This window comes from Vespula pensylvanica, chromosome 5 (genome assembly GCF_014466175.1).
Source record: "Vespula pensylvanica isolate Volc-1 chromosome 5, ASM1446617v1, whole genome shotgun sequence".
NCBI classification, from domain to species: Eukaryota; Metazoa; Arthropoda; class Insecta; order Hymenoptera; family Vespidae; genus Vespula; species Vespula pensylvanica.
The window spans coordinates 3,884,647-3,900,624 of record NC_057689.1 but is presented as its reverse complement, the minus strand read 5'-3'; the positions used below and the strand labels follow the sequence as shown (position 1 = coordinate 3,900,624).

Below are 15,978 nucleotides of genomic sequence, written 5' to 3'. Positions count from 1 at the left end.
AAATCTTGACTATTTTCTTTTTCTTTTTTTCTCTTTCTTTATAAATACATCTATTCGTGCATTCATCTCGATAAAATACAAATAACTGCTTCGATCTTTCTTTGCGTTTAAAATATCGTACTTAGAATCATCGTTTCGTTGTCAGATTTATTGCGACTTAATTACTTACGACAAAAAAAAATGTGGAAAATATATATCGTATCTTACGTATTTTCTAAAATTTGTCGATACATTCTAGAGAACGTAGTAGATATGCGCATTCGCGAATTTCTTTATGAGAATTCGACGCAATGAAATTGCTAGCTTTTCTTTTTCGTTTAATTAAACAAAATTGGTTTAATGTTTTTATCCGATTTGAGCCGTGTTCATTACGTTGAAAGGAAAATTTGGTGAATTTTCTTTTTTTTTTTTTCTTTTTTTAGAAGAAAAAAAAAAGTAACGAGAAAGAAAATTGCATGCGTCGAAAATCGAGTCAGACACACGTAATATGGAAGTACTTCTGGAACATTAGGGCTGAAAGCATACGATTTGAAGGAGTAGTCAGCACTTTTATTATAATGAGGCTTCCATTAAAGAACTCGCATCTGCGCACATTTAACCTTATAATTTGAAACTCGTAAGGATATTAACAAGATTAAGGATAATGCACATGAAATAATGTTATAATTTCTTACTATTAATTTTTACCGTGAAATTCTAATCGTGCAAATTTTTATTAAAAATTAAAATCAAATGAACATATATTTCTGGCGCATCGAAATTACAAGTATAAAAAAATTCTAATTCTAAATAACTATTCGGAAACATCGATGTTTCACAATTAATGACGAATAAAAAAGCTATTAATTTCTTTCATGGAATAACAGTGAATTTTACATACTTATTAAAAATAACTCCGATCCAAATATATCTACGCGTTCATGTATTTCTACACAAAATTATAAATACAGTATCATTTATATCATTTGCCTCACATTCCCTATTAGCATTTCAAATAACATATTAAGTTCGTAATTTACAAGTGCAGATAAACTTACAGTTAAGTTTAAATTATTCGAAATCGATTAATCGCGATTAAGAATGATTCCGCGTATTAATGAAAAGTTTATAAAGAGTAAATTTCAATTAAAATAATATTTATACGGTATTACAAAATCGACGTAGAAAATGAATGAATTTCAAGGCGTTCGTGCTTTTAAATATAGATTATATATATATATATATATATATACGTGTTTGAGGATACATAATTAAACGGATATATTTATTTCAAACAGAATTTAAAGGGGAATTGGGACAAATGGAAGGGACATGGATTCGTTAACGAAAAGACAATCCATGATAGATGGAAATCAATTCAATTATAACATCTCTGACTCAGAGACGACCCTACAACAAGATCGGCGATAAGAGGGTTACGTCGCGTCCATTAAAGGAATTCGATTGTTACCAACTCAGCACTATTCAATTCTGAAAACAACCTACGCACGAGAAAGAGGGAGAGAGAAAGCTAAAGAAACTGCAAACCTTGAGGAACGCGATCTACTTAACGAGTTTTCGTAAACAGTTCACAAAACTAAAACGCCCAAATGTTTTAACGTTCTTTCTAAGGAGCAAGGATCCTCTTGAAAAACTAATCGAAGTTTCAAAACAACAAGATAAACCGTAGCTAATGCATTCGCGAAGGAGGATCAAGTCTCCTTTCTTTTGGAGAGATAACAGTGAACTTCTGACGTTTGACTTAAGAAAGTGCATCCGTTTCGATCACACAAAACTTCGAGATTATCATCGCTTTACTTAAGAATGATAATTTCATTTTTTTTTCATTTTTTTTGGGGGGGGAGTAATTAACGCGAGTAATCGTGTCAAGGATACGTCGAAGAACATCTCTCGAACGATCTTCGTCTTTTACAAAGGTGAGATTAATTTATTACGAGTCACTTTTATTAAAAGTCACTACTAAACAATTTATGATTTTGTCGATACATACTTGATGCGAAACGCAATAAACAACAACAGTATTATCACGTACTTAATTATTATCTGTACAATTGCCTCGTCGTGAATTTAAATTATGTTTCCATACGTTTCATTTTCTCTACTTGTATACTATTTAAAATGTATTTCAATCTGCAAAAGCAATATACACTCTAATTGGAGACAATTAATCAACCGGAGGACACCTATTTACGTATCTTTGGCTATGGGAAAAAGGGAATTTCCATTTTGATACGCTCAATGACGTCAATGACGTCGCATGATTTGCCCAATAGCGCGATACATTCTGCTGTAAACAAAATCGATCGACGACGATTATTGTTTTTGTTGTTGTTGTTGTTGTTGCTATTGCTGTATTTTTTTATATAATATTTTCCGAACGAAACTAACAAATCATTTGCTTTTTGCCGCATAAAATTAACATCAATTAACGATGACGATAATACGCGTAATATCAACGCGTGGGCGTGAAGCTTGGAATTCTCATAATATCTTAATGCTAGCGTATTACTGCATTGAAACTTAGATTTAATTCAATCGAATTATGGTCTTATCTTCTTCTCTAATGGATATATCACACGGATACATATATAAATATTCATTAAAAGATATAGATCACTAATTCATATCGAGTCTACTTATAAATTCAATATAATTCGGCACGATTAACTTTGATATTTAACATTACAACGAATTAATAAAATAAATAAAATATATGTGAATCTAATAATTTCGTTAGACTTCTCATAGAATTAATTATTTCGTGCGTGAGATTTGTTTGATACATACAAATGAAATGTTACAAAAAGGTCATCTCGTCAAAAGTATTTTCGTCTATCGTGATTAAACAATACTGCGTATCATGATATTTTTCCAAATCGCAATGAAAAATATAAGAAAGAAAATATCAAAGTAGAACAAAACTTTTAACCTTTATTCCAGTTTCTTTTCCGACATTCAAACGAATGAGGGTAAACTGACCCTCTCGTTCTTTATATAGATGAATAGTACAGGAACGTATGAAAAAAAAAAAAACTCGGAACAAAAAAATATATTTAAAAAAAAATGCGATATCATTCGACATACATTGATGAAATCAATAATTAGATACGAGGGGTAATATAAAGTAAACATATCGATTTACTATCCTTAATGGAACGTCAACGGTAGTACCTTAGAGTTAAGTCAACCATAGCCACTGTCTTATAGTTTTAAGCAAACCTTACATCGCATTTATCTTTTCTCTGTTTTCATAGTTTTTTATTTTCTTCTTCTTTTTCTTTTTTTTTCTTTCTGAGAAGAACAAAGACATGATGAATGAAGTAGATATATGTATGTTGCTCTGAAAAATACACTCTTTGTATTCTTTGATTGTTTTGAGGTATTACTACATGAAAAATATTTTTCAAATTTAACAAAGAGCAACCCTTCGTGAAATATGCGACTATATATGAACGAACTCACAGCTGACGCTTTTTCCGATAAACATCATGAATGGAATCTTATATACGCGAAATTCGTATATATTTCTTATATATAGACGCCGATCTCTTGAAAACGAAATGGCCAAAATATTTTCTGATCCTTCTACGACTTTCTAGCTTCATCTTACCCCATGAGGATCATAATCTTTCTTTCTTTCTTACTCTCTTTCTTTTTTACTCTTTCTCTGTCTTTCTTTGACGATGTAGGTAAAAAGAAATAAAGAAAATTGCTCGGAATATGGATTGCCATATAAACATTTGCAGTTGGTGAGTATAAGGTAAAGCCAAAGGTTATCGTAGACGGATCAAGTGTAACGACTGAGCTGCCATTCATGGTGAAAGCTCTTTGTGAAAGCTTTTTGCAAAAGATCATCTCTGCATATATATATCTACATATATTATAATACGCACATATATATCTATATTACACACACACACACACACACACACACACACACACACACGAATAAATGAAATGAAAACGAATAAAAGTATTCAATGCAAAGCTATGACCAATTTCAGTATTATTGTCGACTATTGTCGACATAAACGATACTTCACAGCTTGCTATCGAACGATACGTCAAGAGAGAAGAGTAATAAAGAGAGAAAGAAAAAGACAGACAAAAAAAAAAGCAAGAAAAGTCGTTGAAACGTTCGTAAACTTTACGAGAACGTTTCGGATATCGGATACGCAAATGGAACGAAACAACAGAACCGAAGTTCTCCGATTGAAATTTCGAACAAAAAAGGAAAACTAAACAAAACCATCCGTAGCACTTTGGTGTCCTCCACTTTTCACATATTTGATTTTTTAGTGTTAGTACAGATATATGGATATACATACATACATACACATATATATGTATATAATGTATACATAGCATCCTACGAAAAGCATTCTCTTGTGAATGCAGCATTTATAACGACATCCTTTTCAAGAAAGTTATTATCGTTCAACCGCAACGGAACCAGTAGTACAAAGTAAATTATTATATCGCACACGAAATAATCATTACAAACACTAATGAAACAAAGAAGAAGCATTTTAATGAATGCACGAATGTATTGTAATTTCAAATTATCTATACAATTCGAATACGATTTACACGACAATTAACACAAGATAAATTTAGACGCGTTGAAAAGTAACGATTTGCGTTTATGATAATCTACCATTTTTATAAGCTATCGGTGTAAACTACCTCACCTGTATACACCCATTCAACAATTTAAAACATTTCAGACGACGGCTCATTGCAGTAGCTCACGCGTTTAAATTAACCTCAATTACGTCTCGTTACAAACTTGAATTAATTTTCATTACAGTCATGGTATTTACAAAAATATTAGCGACTTTATATGAGAATGTTTTTTTGAAAAAAAAAAAGTGTTTTTTCGTTTTTCGCAATTTATATATTGATGAATTTATATATTTATATATTGATATAGAAAAGCGATGGTTATAAAGAAAGTACTTGACTGATTCCGAAAGTATTCTTTAATAATATGAAATTATGTCTTATTACAAACTTGAATTGCTTTTTACTCTGCTTTAGTAATTTTTTTTTAAATATCAACGATAAAGTAGTTAGATCTTAATAGCTTGATTAACTTTTTATATTGCTCTTTAGTGCTTTTTAAAAAATATCATCAAGAGTAGATATCGTAATAGCTTAAATAACTTTTTATATCGCTTTAGTGATTTTTTAGAAAATATTACAGAAAATATTACAGAAAATATAACGGATAGCAAAACGTCGAGAAATGTTCGTTCGGATAAAAATGAATTTTTTTTTTCGAATCATAAATCATTATAATTTTATCTATATCGAGATATCGAGAAACCACTTGATTATAAGTTAAGCAGTCAATTAATTTGGAAGATATTTTCAATTAAAACGAATAATGGATTTTCTTGCTTATCTTGATCCAGCGTTTTAAAATTTCTTCGTTGTTCGTTAAATCTTTTCTGATATTGTTACAAAAGGGTCGTAAAGATAGAAGATACTTCTCTTCGCGACATCTTTTTGTAAAGCAAATGTACCACATCCGTCACGTCCATTTAAATGGTTTCTCAGAAATCTTACAGGATAAAGAACAGTGGAATAGGACGAAAAATCAGAGTGAGAATACGAGATATATACTTCGAATTCGTTCTCTCATTCGATGATCTATCTTGAGAAAAAGAAAAAAAAAAAATAATAAGAAAAGAAAAAAGAATTCTTTTCATTTGCAGATAACATCGAATTCATTTTTCGCCTTAGGTCTTATAAAACGATATAGCTATGTCTAGAAGAGATAGTCATCGTGAACCACTCTGAACTTTTATTATACACCTACTTTATTATACCTACTTCATAAAAAAAGTCTTCGTTGTGGAAAAGAGGAAAAGATACTGAAAGAAACTAACATAAGAAATATAAAACGTGTAAGAAGATAACTGACTGAAATTTGAGAAATATTCTGATAAAAAATTACATTAACAAAAAAAGTTGATTGATAATCGATCCAAACGACATACAAACGTAAATACAATCGCAAGTGAAAAAATTCTGAGACATCTTAGATATAATCTCGATGATAAAAATAATAAGGACGGATTTATACCGATTTAATTTATTTCTTTCATAAACACGTCCATTGTTCGTTCGAAAAGATTGTTGAACATCACTATCGTTATTGACTACTCTCTAAAAATACGTAAAGCTTTGAACACGTCCCCTTCTTGCGTTTCTCTCTATACCTAACTAGTCTACTATAGTACTACTTGTCCAATTTTAACGCGCAAACACTGTCCACACTTTCCTACTCTTAACCGGGAGACAGTGTGTCCTTGATAATTGCGAAATTTGGACCGGGTCTCATACTTATAATGTTGAGTCTTGTATAGATTCTAAACGTAAAACGATATAAGAATACAATAATACTGGCCATTCATTACCTTTTGCTACATTATATAAAAAATAAAAGAAAAAAAAAGAATAAAAAACGAAAAAGGGTGAGAAAAAGACAGAGAGAAAGAAAGAGAGAGAGAAAGAGAGAGAACCAAATGTCCTTTTGACCTTACATTTTTCTCATTCGTTTCTTTCATAGGATCGAAGTAACATTTTTTAATATTTCCTATCACAAATTAACAATGACGTCGAACAAAAGAAAATACATACGTTCGTAATTCGTAAGTTGATCTGATTAATCGATGATCAGTAGAAGAAAAAATTACTAGGGTCCTTTAGCGAAACAATTACTCATGTCAGACGGGTAACAGATGGGAATAGCTTATCCCAGTGATAAAAGCGTGTCATCAATAAGGAAGGCAACGAACTGGGGTGCTCTCTTTCTGATACTCGCGTCATCTTAGTTTAAAATGGTTCGTGCGTAATAATGACGAGACAAGAGCAGATTCGTAAAATGCGTCAACGACGCACACCGAAAATAATCGTTGTTCGGTCTTCTAGAGATATTCCTCTGCTCTAACATCCATGTCTGGATGTCCCTCTAAAGAGTGAAAGCAGGCGTAACGTATGATACATACATCTGTTTAGACGAAAATATACGAGAGATTCGGCATGGATTTGATTAGTGCGAAAGAAAAACAGAAAGGCATATATATATATATATATATATATATATATATATATATATATATATATATACACACACACACATATATATACACACATATATATATATTCTTGAGAATAAAAATAATTGTAAGAATCTAACAGTCATCGTTCGACCTATCTCGAACATTACTACTTACTTGATTCATTTCTCAAGAAACATAGGTCCACTAACGTCGAGGATGATCGTAATCCTAAATTATTACATCTAACATTTCAAAAAATAAAAACAAGACGAATTTAGTTGGTATTTCCAAATATACGATCTATTTGCAGTTGATTTTATTTCTCTTTTTACTTGTTTTATTTTTCTATTTTTTTATTCTTATATTTTTTTCTGGAATTTCTCGATACCGAAAAAGATGTCCAAGAGCATCGAAAACAACATAAAATATGGGCGTTGTAAAAACGCTGAAGAACGATTATTCGCTGAACAATACCGCTTGTCGGCAGATGGAGAAAATATTAAGCTCGAGTTAAAAAAAAAAAAAAAAATAATAATAATAATAATAATAATAATAAAGAGAAGAACATCAAGTGACGAATTCTACTTTCGAAAACCATTTTCGAAAATATTTCATTTTCGAAACGTCAAGTAAATTTTAAGTATACAATACAATTTTTATATTTATTAGTTAATGTTACTTAAGGTAGGAAATTAACAAAATGTTCTGACAATGAGTATAGTAAGTTATTAATAATGCACGATGTATGATCTATAATTTCTTGACATAGAAAGTGATAGGACATTAGAGCTTACTAATGCTAATAGAAATATTATGATTACGTTAATCCGATAAATACGGTTGATTCGGATTAAAATGGATTTTGCGGTTTAGAACATATCTTATACGAATAATCGTAGCCAGAGAGAGAGAGAGAGAAAGAGAGATGGAAGGAGAGAGAGAGAGAGAGAGAGAGAGAGAGAGAGAGAGAGAGAGAGAGAGAGAGAGAGAGAAAGGGAAGGAAAGAGAGAGATGGAGAGGGAGAAGAAGAGAGAGAGATAAAAGGAAAGAGAGAGAGGTAGTATAGAACACTATTGATTTTAATATTAAACTATAATCGATAGATACTTAATAAGCCTCCTACTATAACTTATTATACTATATAAAGTCTTTTTACTTATAGATGCAAGATTTTTATTACGAGTTCTTACGACCTTATTGTTTATAGATCTTTCCCAAGCAATACTTCTTAACAGAAGATAAATTAACCTTGTCCATGATATATACATACTCGCAAATAAGTAATCCGATTTGAAAATTGAACGATAAAAAATAAATCTCATGATCAAAAAAAAAAATTTTAATTTTCTTGATTAGTCGTTATAATTATTCACATACTTTATCGCAAGATTCGAATTTGTTAAATAGCTCGTTTCAACGACAATGTTGCGTGTTTTGTCGCGAAAATTGATCGTTATTAAGACACGCACGTGAAAATAAATCATGCGATACGAGACGAGATTAAAAACGAAATTTTAAGTTAATAACAATGTCGACTAATAACGGTATAATAAGAACGATGGAAATTGTTGAGCATTGAAATAGTATGACTTTGTTGAAAGAAAAAAGAAAAAAGAAAAAAGAAATGCGAAATGATATTTACAGAGATGGGTGACATATATGTATGTATGTTTCATGCGAACAATTCTATTCGGAAAAAGAAATAAGGCGATTTCGAAACGTATCGCAATGCACATTGCATATTGTCATCTTTTTTCTAATTGACATCGATGCATAATAAATAAGCGAGTGAAAGAATTCTAAATAATTCCATTATTCTTTTATATCTCTTCTTCGCTCATACACAGAGTAACGAACGGAGAAACATATAGTTTGTTTTTCTCTTTACATGTTTCTCTCTCTCTCTCTCTCTCTCTCTCTCTCTCTCTCCCTCTCCCTCTCTCTTTCTTATTATTTAAAAAAAAAAAATGTCTATTTAAAATCGACGTATAAACAGAATAAACACGGAAAACAAAATATATTTTGATACATAGCGAAAAATAATATAAACAGTCGAAGAATGTAAATTAACTATGGAAATTATTGAATGTACTGTAACGTTAAAACGTTGAAACGTTGAAGTTTAAGCCGACCTAAATGTTCCTAAAACTCGTTCGACCATATTATCTTGTTATTATGTTCAGTGATCATATTTTCATAATGTTATCCTTTTGCATTAAAAATTATTATGATTTTTCCGAATACGCACGAACTATTGCAACGAATGCTCGTTAAACTCGTATACTTATGCTCGTTCTCGGCAATTCGCAATTTTACGATTATACGAACAACGTGATCGTTGAATTTATTGAATTATTTCACAACTTCGAGCAAACTTCCTAAAAATAAAACTGTCAAAGTTTAAGCTCTTTATACGCGTTCAAACGTATTAGAACTACATACATATGTACAAAATGAAATACGTGGATCGGAAATGAATTACTACGTTAACCTAAAATAAATATGGTTTACCAAGAGACATTCGTACGAAAAATAAATCTCCTGATTTTGAAGTCAAAAAAAAAAAGAAAAGAGAAAAAAAAAGGAACGTTCTTTTTCCTTCTTTCTTTCTTTTTTTTTCGAAAAAATTCAAAAACTCACCTTAGCTGCGAACGTAGCTTTGTCTTACGAAATAGATAAAGTATAAGAAAAATATACTAATCTCTGTCTTGACTTTTTATCACGTTCGAAATACTGCGTAGAAGTTTTCATATTTTCTTTGTTTCTTTCGACGTACTTATAAAGCTGCCTCCTTTCTTTTTCTTCGTAGAAGGAAAAAATGTCTGTCACCTAATGCAATGAGAATAAAATTATTATTTAAGTGAAAGATTGAAGCGATACTTATAACTAATACGAACGAATAATATTACGAAATAACCTTAAATAATTGAGAGATATGGCTGCGAGTACCCAAAGGAACATGCGAAGTAGACGAACGTTAGCTTCCAACTAACTTTGATTACATATTACTTGCGTCCTTGATCATATATATTTATTTAAGAAGACATATGCCTTTGGGACTTGTAAAATCAAACTACCCGATGTAAACACGAAGTTATTAAAGTATCGTTTATATGAATCGGTTGTTACAAAAGTGGCAAAGTCATTTGAGATTACAAAATATTTTCTTTCTCTCTCTCTCTCTCTCTCTCTCTCTCTCTCTCTCTCTCTCTCTCTCTCTTTATCTCTCTGTCTTTCTTACGTGCCTTTCTTACAATTGTAAAACTACATATAAAAAAGAATTGTTTTTTCTCCAGGAATATAAATATAATATATTTGTATTTTTAAGTAATTCAAATGCCAAGAAGTGTCTCAAACCGAAAAATATATGACTTAAACCACTTTCATAATTGTCGACTCGTATTAAACTACGAATTAACGCACTGAAATTTATCTCCTATTTTGTAAAAGGTTATGTAGGAGCATGTCCTTGTATGTTTCCGTGATCAAAGACATTTCAATCACTTTGATTGCTGTCTAATTAAAATATCATTTTACTTACCTACAACGAATATTTAAAAGTTCCGTTGAAAAAATCTTCTGAACGAATCAATAACAAACTACGAAAAAAAAGAACATTCACACCCGACGTTAATCTCTTTAGCGCGCGAAAAGAACAGTCACGTGACCATTGAAAGTCTCTTTTCACATCAATTGCAGCTATCTTCAATAAAAATAAAAATTGGCGCACTTTTCTCTCGTTTTTAAATAAAATTCAATTTTCTGTTTCAGAATAAAAAATTAATATCAAATCAACGTCTTGATATTTTCTTTCGTTTCAAATTGAGAACGTATCTTCCGAATGAAACCATGATTGATTGATCTTACTTTTTGGAATATCGAAAAGAATCAGAACAAAAATTGGAAAAAGAAAAGAAACTAGGGAAAAGGGGGAACTATCGCCATGAAGGATTTGAGAAGAGCAGAATGGTGACGTAATATAGATACGATGACAAGGATCGTTAAAAGAAATAGCGGTCAAAGAAAAAGAAGAAAAGGAAGCTGAAGTAGGAAGTGAATGAGTATATAAGAAGAAAAATAAGAGAGAAAGAAAATAGGAAAACGTAAAAAAGAAATCGATAAGAAAATGATGGAAACAACTACGGTTTATTATAATCGTTCCTATCTTCAAAATGACACGGACGACAATGTTCCTATGGAATGTTATCGAAAAATCAATGCTACTAGTCTCTTTGATTTTATCGTATACGGCGTACTCATCAATTTCGTAGGTCTCTTTGGTATTTTAGGAAACACTATCTCGATGATTGTACTTTCGAGACCACAAATGAAATCTTCTATCAATTATCTCCTCATTGGATTAGCAAGTTGCGACACTCTTCTTATCATAATCTCGGTAAGTTGTAATTTAGCGAATATTAATATTTTAATTCAAGTATAATTCTCGATAAGATAATATCAAATAATTTAATCAATAACAAACAAATGCCCGATTTAAACGCTTGCGGTTTTCCACAACGATTGATTGCCAATAAATTTGAAAGTCAGCTAAGTCAATAGATGAAAAACATCAAATATCCTTTCAAATATCACCAAAATGTTACCTCGTTAATCCTTACAGGTTATCATGGATGAAATTTCATTTCGTACTTTATTTGGAACGATCGTCGCAATTAAAATATTTTTTTCTTACAAACTATTCTCGATTTTTTTGTTATATTTGATTTTATTGATTTCTAAAATAAAAACAAAAAATGTGGATACTGGAGTGAAATCTCATCCATCATTAAATCCCAAATCAATGTGATTTATTTTTTATGGTAACTTTTGAGAGTTAGATGATTAGACTATTAGACAAATTTATATCAAAATATCTATCTCAAATTATACGATATAATCTGTACGTTAAATATAAATCTTTTTTTTTCTCACGTAGATACTTATTTTTGGATTACCATCGATTTACGTTTACACCGGCTATCTTTTTAATTACCAATTCATCGTTTATCCCAAGATAGTCAAATATTTATATCCAATATCGTGTGCAGCGCAAATAGCGACGGTCTATTTAACGTTAACCGTAACAATAGAACGATACATTGCCGTTTGTCATCCACTCAAAGCAAGATCATTCTGCACATGTGGACGTGCACGTTTGGCATTTCTCAGCATCGTAACTTTCGCAACGATCTATAATATTCCAAAGTGAGTTAATGAAGATGAAAAAAAACGCGAAATATTTTTTCTGTATTTTACTCTATATTATATAAATTTCTCTTCAGATTTTTGGAAATAGAAAGCTACACCGAGAAGCATTGGAAATACAACATTGTGATATATTGTTTACGTCCAGCACCTTTAAGAGACAACGATATTTACGTAACCGTATACGTCCACTGGATGTATTTTTTCGTGTGTTACTCCATTCCTCTATTCGCTTTAATCATTTTCAACGTGGCTATTTATCGACGGGTAAGTTCTCGTCTATATACACACATATATTTGCTTTATCATAACTGACAAGTGCATTGAAAAAGAATTTCTAAGTTCGAGTTAAAACGAATATACTTTTGACGATATTTCGAATGACCTTCTGACCCAAATAATAAGTCAAAGAATAAAAAGCGTAAGTACGGCAAACAGGAAACATCTCGAGATAAAAGTTTTTTCTTTTTTTGTGAAACAGTTTACGGAAGGATAAGATCGTGAAAATGAAGAAACAACGAAAACGATTCGAGTGTTATCTTAGATCGAGATAAGAATCGATGTTACTCCTTTCTCTTTCCATCGTATTCTTCTCATAGCTATCTCGTTTTTTCATAGAAATATATTTTCAAAATTTGAAATACTTTTTATTACTTCTTAGTAAAATATTTATGCAAATCGATATTTATGTAAAAAGTCATTTTGTATAAAGAAATGAAAAAAGTTACGGATATAGGAAACCATTTATTCTTCATATCTCAGTTACCGCATATTCGATATTTTTTATCGTTGATATTAAAATGATTTATAAAATAAGGTAAGGATAGTAAGGTAGTAAAACGATCGAGACAAGATTTCTCGAATGTACGTGATATTTGTTATTTACAAGATACACGTAAGAACACACGTGTGGATCGCAGCTGTATCACAAAATTTATGAATTTAATCAAATTTTTAACGTGTTCTTTCTTTTTTCTACGACATGTCTTGCAATATGGCATACTTACGATAATTTTCTATCATTTTTTTCCTAACGTTCGGTATATGTATGTATTATCTAAAAATATTCGTTGATATAAATTCAATATTAATTCGACGTAATTGTAGATTTGTCGAAAACGAACTTCTTAGTCCAAAATAAATACGCTAGTTCGAGAAAAAATCTAGTGACAGCGAAAGAAAAGACTAAAAGCAAAGAAAGAAAATCGCAAAACGTATATCGAGGAACATGTATCAGAAAACCCAACGTAATAAAGTTAAGAATCGTTTGGAGCTACTTAAAAAAGATATATTTTCTTCTTTCCTGGCTCTTGCTTCTACTCAAATAATACGACTTGTTTACAAGACAAAATTGGGTGCGAGGAATAGACGTTTGAAAAGGAGAGAGAGAGAGAGAAAGAGAGAAAGAGAAAGAGAAAGTGAGAGAGTGAGAAAGAAAAACATAGATAAATAACAAACGTTACGATAAGGATGTCTCTTTCTTGTCAACGCAAAAGGAAATTGTTCTTATCTATTATTATATATGTATTATCATATATTTTGCAGGTCAGGAAAGCGAACAGAGATTTGCAACAACTGACGCATCATCAAAGACGAGAAATTGGATTGGCAACGATGTTACTTTGTGTCGTAATCGTCTTCGTTATATGCAACATTCTACCCCTTACCTCAAATATATTCGAGAGTTTTATCGACGATCCACCCCGGTGGTTAGTTCAACTCGGTAACCTGTTGGTGACTATAAATAGCAGCATCAATTTTATAATATACGTGATCTTCGGAAGAAAATTCAAACGCATATTTATGAAACTTTTTTGTGGTTCGGGCTTTTTCGGTCGTGATAGAGATAGTCCCGAATTTCAAACTCACGATGAGTCAAGTGTAACAAACGTGTCGAACATGACGAATATAGAATTAAGAAATTCTATTAGACAAAATCATCTTTATAGGACAAATACCATTGGTAGAAACAATAATGTTCATATTACAAATGGTGGGACTAGGCAAAGCATTAGATTATCGAATAGACCAAACAGTCCAGGTACTCTCGTTTATTATCCCGCTTGTAGTTCAATAAGAAATGTAAACAAAGTCACTAAAATTTCTTCCGATCAAAATGGCTGGAATAAAAATAATAATAACGATTCTCTTATGTAGCTAGTTTTCGAATTATCATAGAATTCTATTCGAACTATGCTAGGTGTAAGTCGAAATATTATTACGTTCATAAAATCTCACTTTTATCGTTAGTGTATAACATAGATATACTTAATAAAAAAAGGGCAGTCAATTTCAATAAAAAAATAATTAAAAGAACAATCATTATCATTGAGATTATGTCATCGTACGATTAGATTTAAACGCAACTTATTTTTGTAATCTAATCTTTTCTAAATCTTATTATTACCCAAATAATTAAAAAAAAAAAAAAAAAGAAATCTTACCTCATTATTGTTGAACAGCTACTGAATGGTTTACGTTGCCTTGTGTTAATGCATTTGTTGAAGTAGATATACGTCTTCAAGTACGATGTGCTGCCTTGTATAAATTTTATGCACTAAAAATATTTCATATCGATAAAAACATAACTCTTTAGTCATAATCTTAAATACAGATTTTTATGAATTTCACCGATAATAAAAGCAGTATTATTTATATTTATTCATCATTTAACTCATTGGAAATATCATTACATAATATAAAGCTATTAATTTTATGTAAAAATTTCATAGATAAAAATCTATTTATTCATACTTTCAAGAATGTTCATATCTTACTACGGTTATCATTTTTTTAATGTTGTAAATATTACATTTAAATGATCGCGTATTTTTAAGATAATGAAAACCGAGACTGTATGTTAGAGAAATAGCTAGTAATACGGATATTTTTAAATAAGTGCTATATGTAAATATAGCGATTATATATATACGATAAAAAATTACATATATATATAAGTATATATTCCATGTATATTTATAAATTACACACGACGTTGCTAGAAAGTGTTCCAAAAGTAGAGAATATTTGTACAAAGATCTATAATATCTACAACGTCTATAACTATTTAAATGAAAAGACTATTACAAAGAATATTGTAAATATAAATATAAATATATACACATTTATATATATATATATATATATATATATATATATATATATATATAAAACATTAAATGAAATATTGATTAAACTCTATTTGCGATTCGCAACGAATTTTAGAATAATATTTTCAATGGTACATCTACATAATATCTAATAATATATAACATTAAAAAATGATAAATTTTATTTGTGAACAAAAAATTAAATCTAATTCATTAATAAAAGTCAAAGAAATGTATATATACATATAATTATATGTTTATCTAACGTCACGAGTTCCTGCAAAACGAAAATTTCAACCATTAAATTATTCTAATATTTTGTTAGTACAATTAAATTCTTTAAATCTAATTAGATTCTCAATTATGCTAGAAATGATGATAATTGTCAATATTTGAAATCTATCTTATCACTCGTAATTATATTATTCGACATAATCTGAAAGAAAAGCCACATAATCTATTTAAATATTTCGTCCTCCAATTTTTAAGATATCACTTAAAATTAGAATTAAGTGGAGGGAAAAAATGCGCTCTTGTAATTATATAATAAAATTATGTAACATGCTGATATATTAAATTCTAGTCATATAAAA

General features: G+C 30.1%; 1 protein-coding gene and 1 long non-coding RNA gene across 4 annotated transcripts in view; one reads left to right on the top strand and one right to left on the bottom strand.

The window, feature by feature from the left end:
- The window catches only part of LOC122629116, a 25,349-nt gene extending 15,246 nt beyond the window's left edge, over nt 1-10,103 (bottom strand). The window contains exons 1-2 of the long non-coding RNA XR_006327188.1: nt 9,988-10,103; nt 9,711-9,899 (exon numbers count right to left, since the gene is read on the bottom strand). This is a non-coding gene — a long non-coding RNA (uncharacterized LOC122629116). The remainder of the gene's footprint in view (nt 1-9,710; nt 9,900-9,987) is intronic.
- The window catches only part of LOC122629114 (FMRFamide receptor), a 16,826-nt gene extending 848 nt beyond the window's left edge, over nt 1-15,978 (top strand). For all 3 annotated transcript variants that reach the window (XM_043812172.1, XM_043812171.1, XM_043812170.1), the window contains exons 2-6: nt 1,278-1,916; nt 10,842-11,466; nt 12,007-12,275; nt 12,353-12,542; nt 13,821-15,978. In XM_043812172.1, coding sequence (XP_043668107.1) covers nt 11,197-11,466; nt 12,007-12,275; nt 12,353-12,542; nt 13,821-14,432 — 1,341 coding nt within the window. In that variant the 5' untranslated portion in view covers nt 1,278-1,916; nt 10,842-11,196 and the 3' untranslated portion in view covers nt 14,433-15,978. The remainder of the gene's footprint in view (nt 1-1,277; nt 1,917-10,841; nt 11,467-12,006; nt 12,276-12,352; nt 12,543-13,820) is intronic.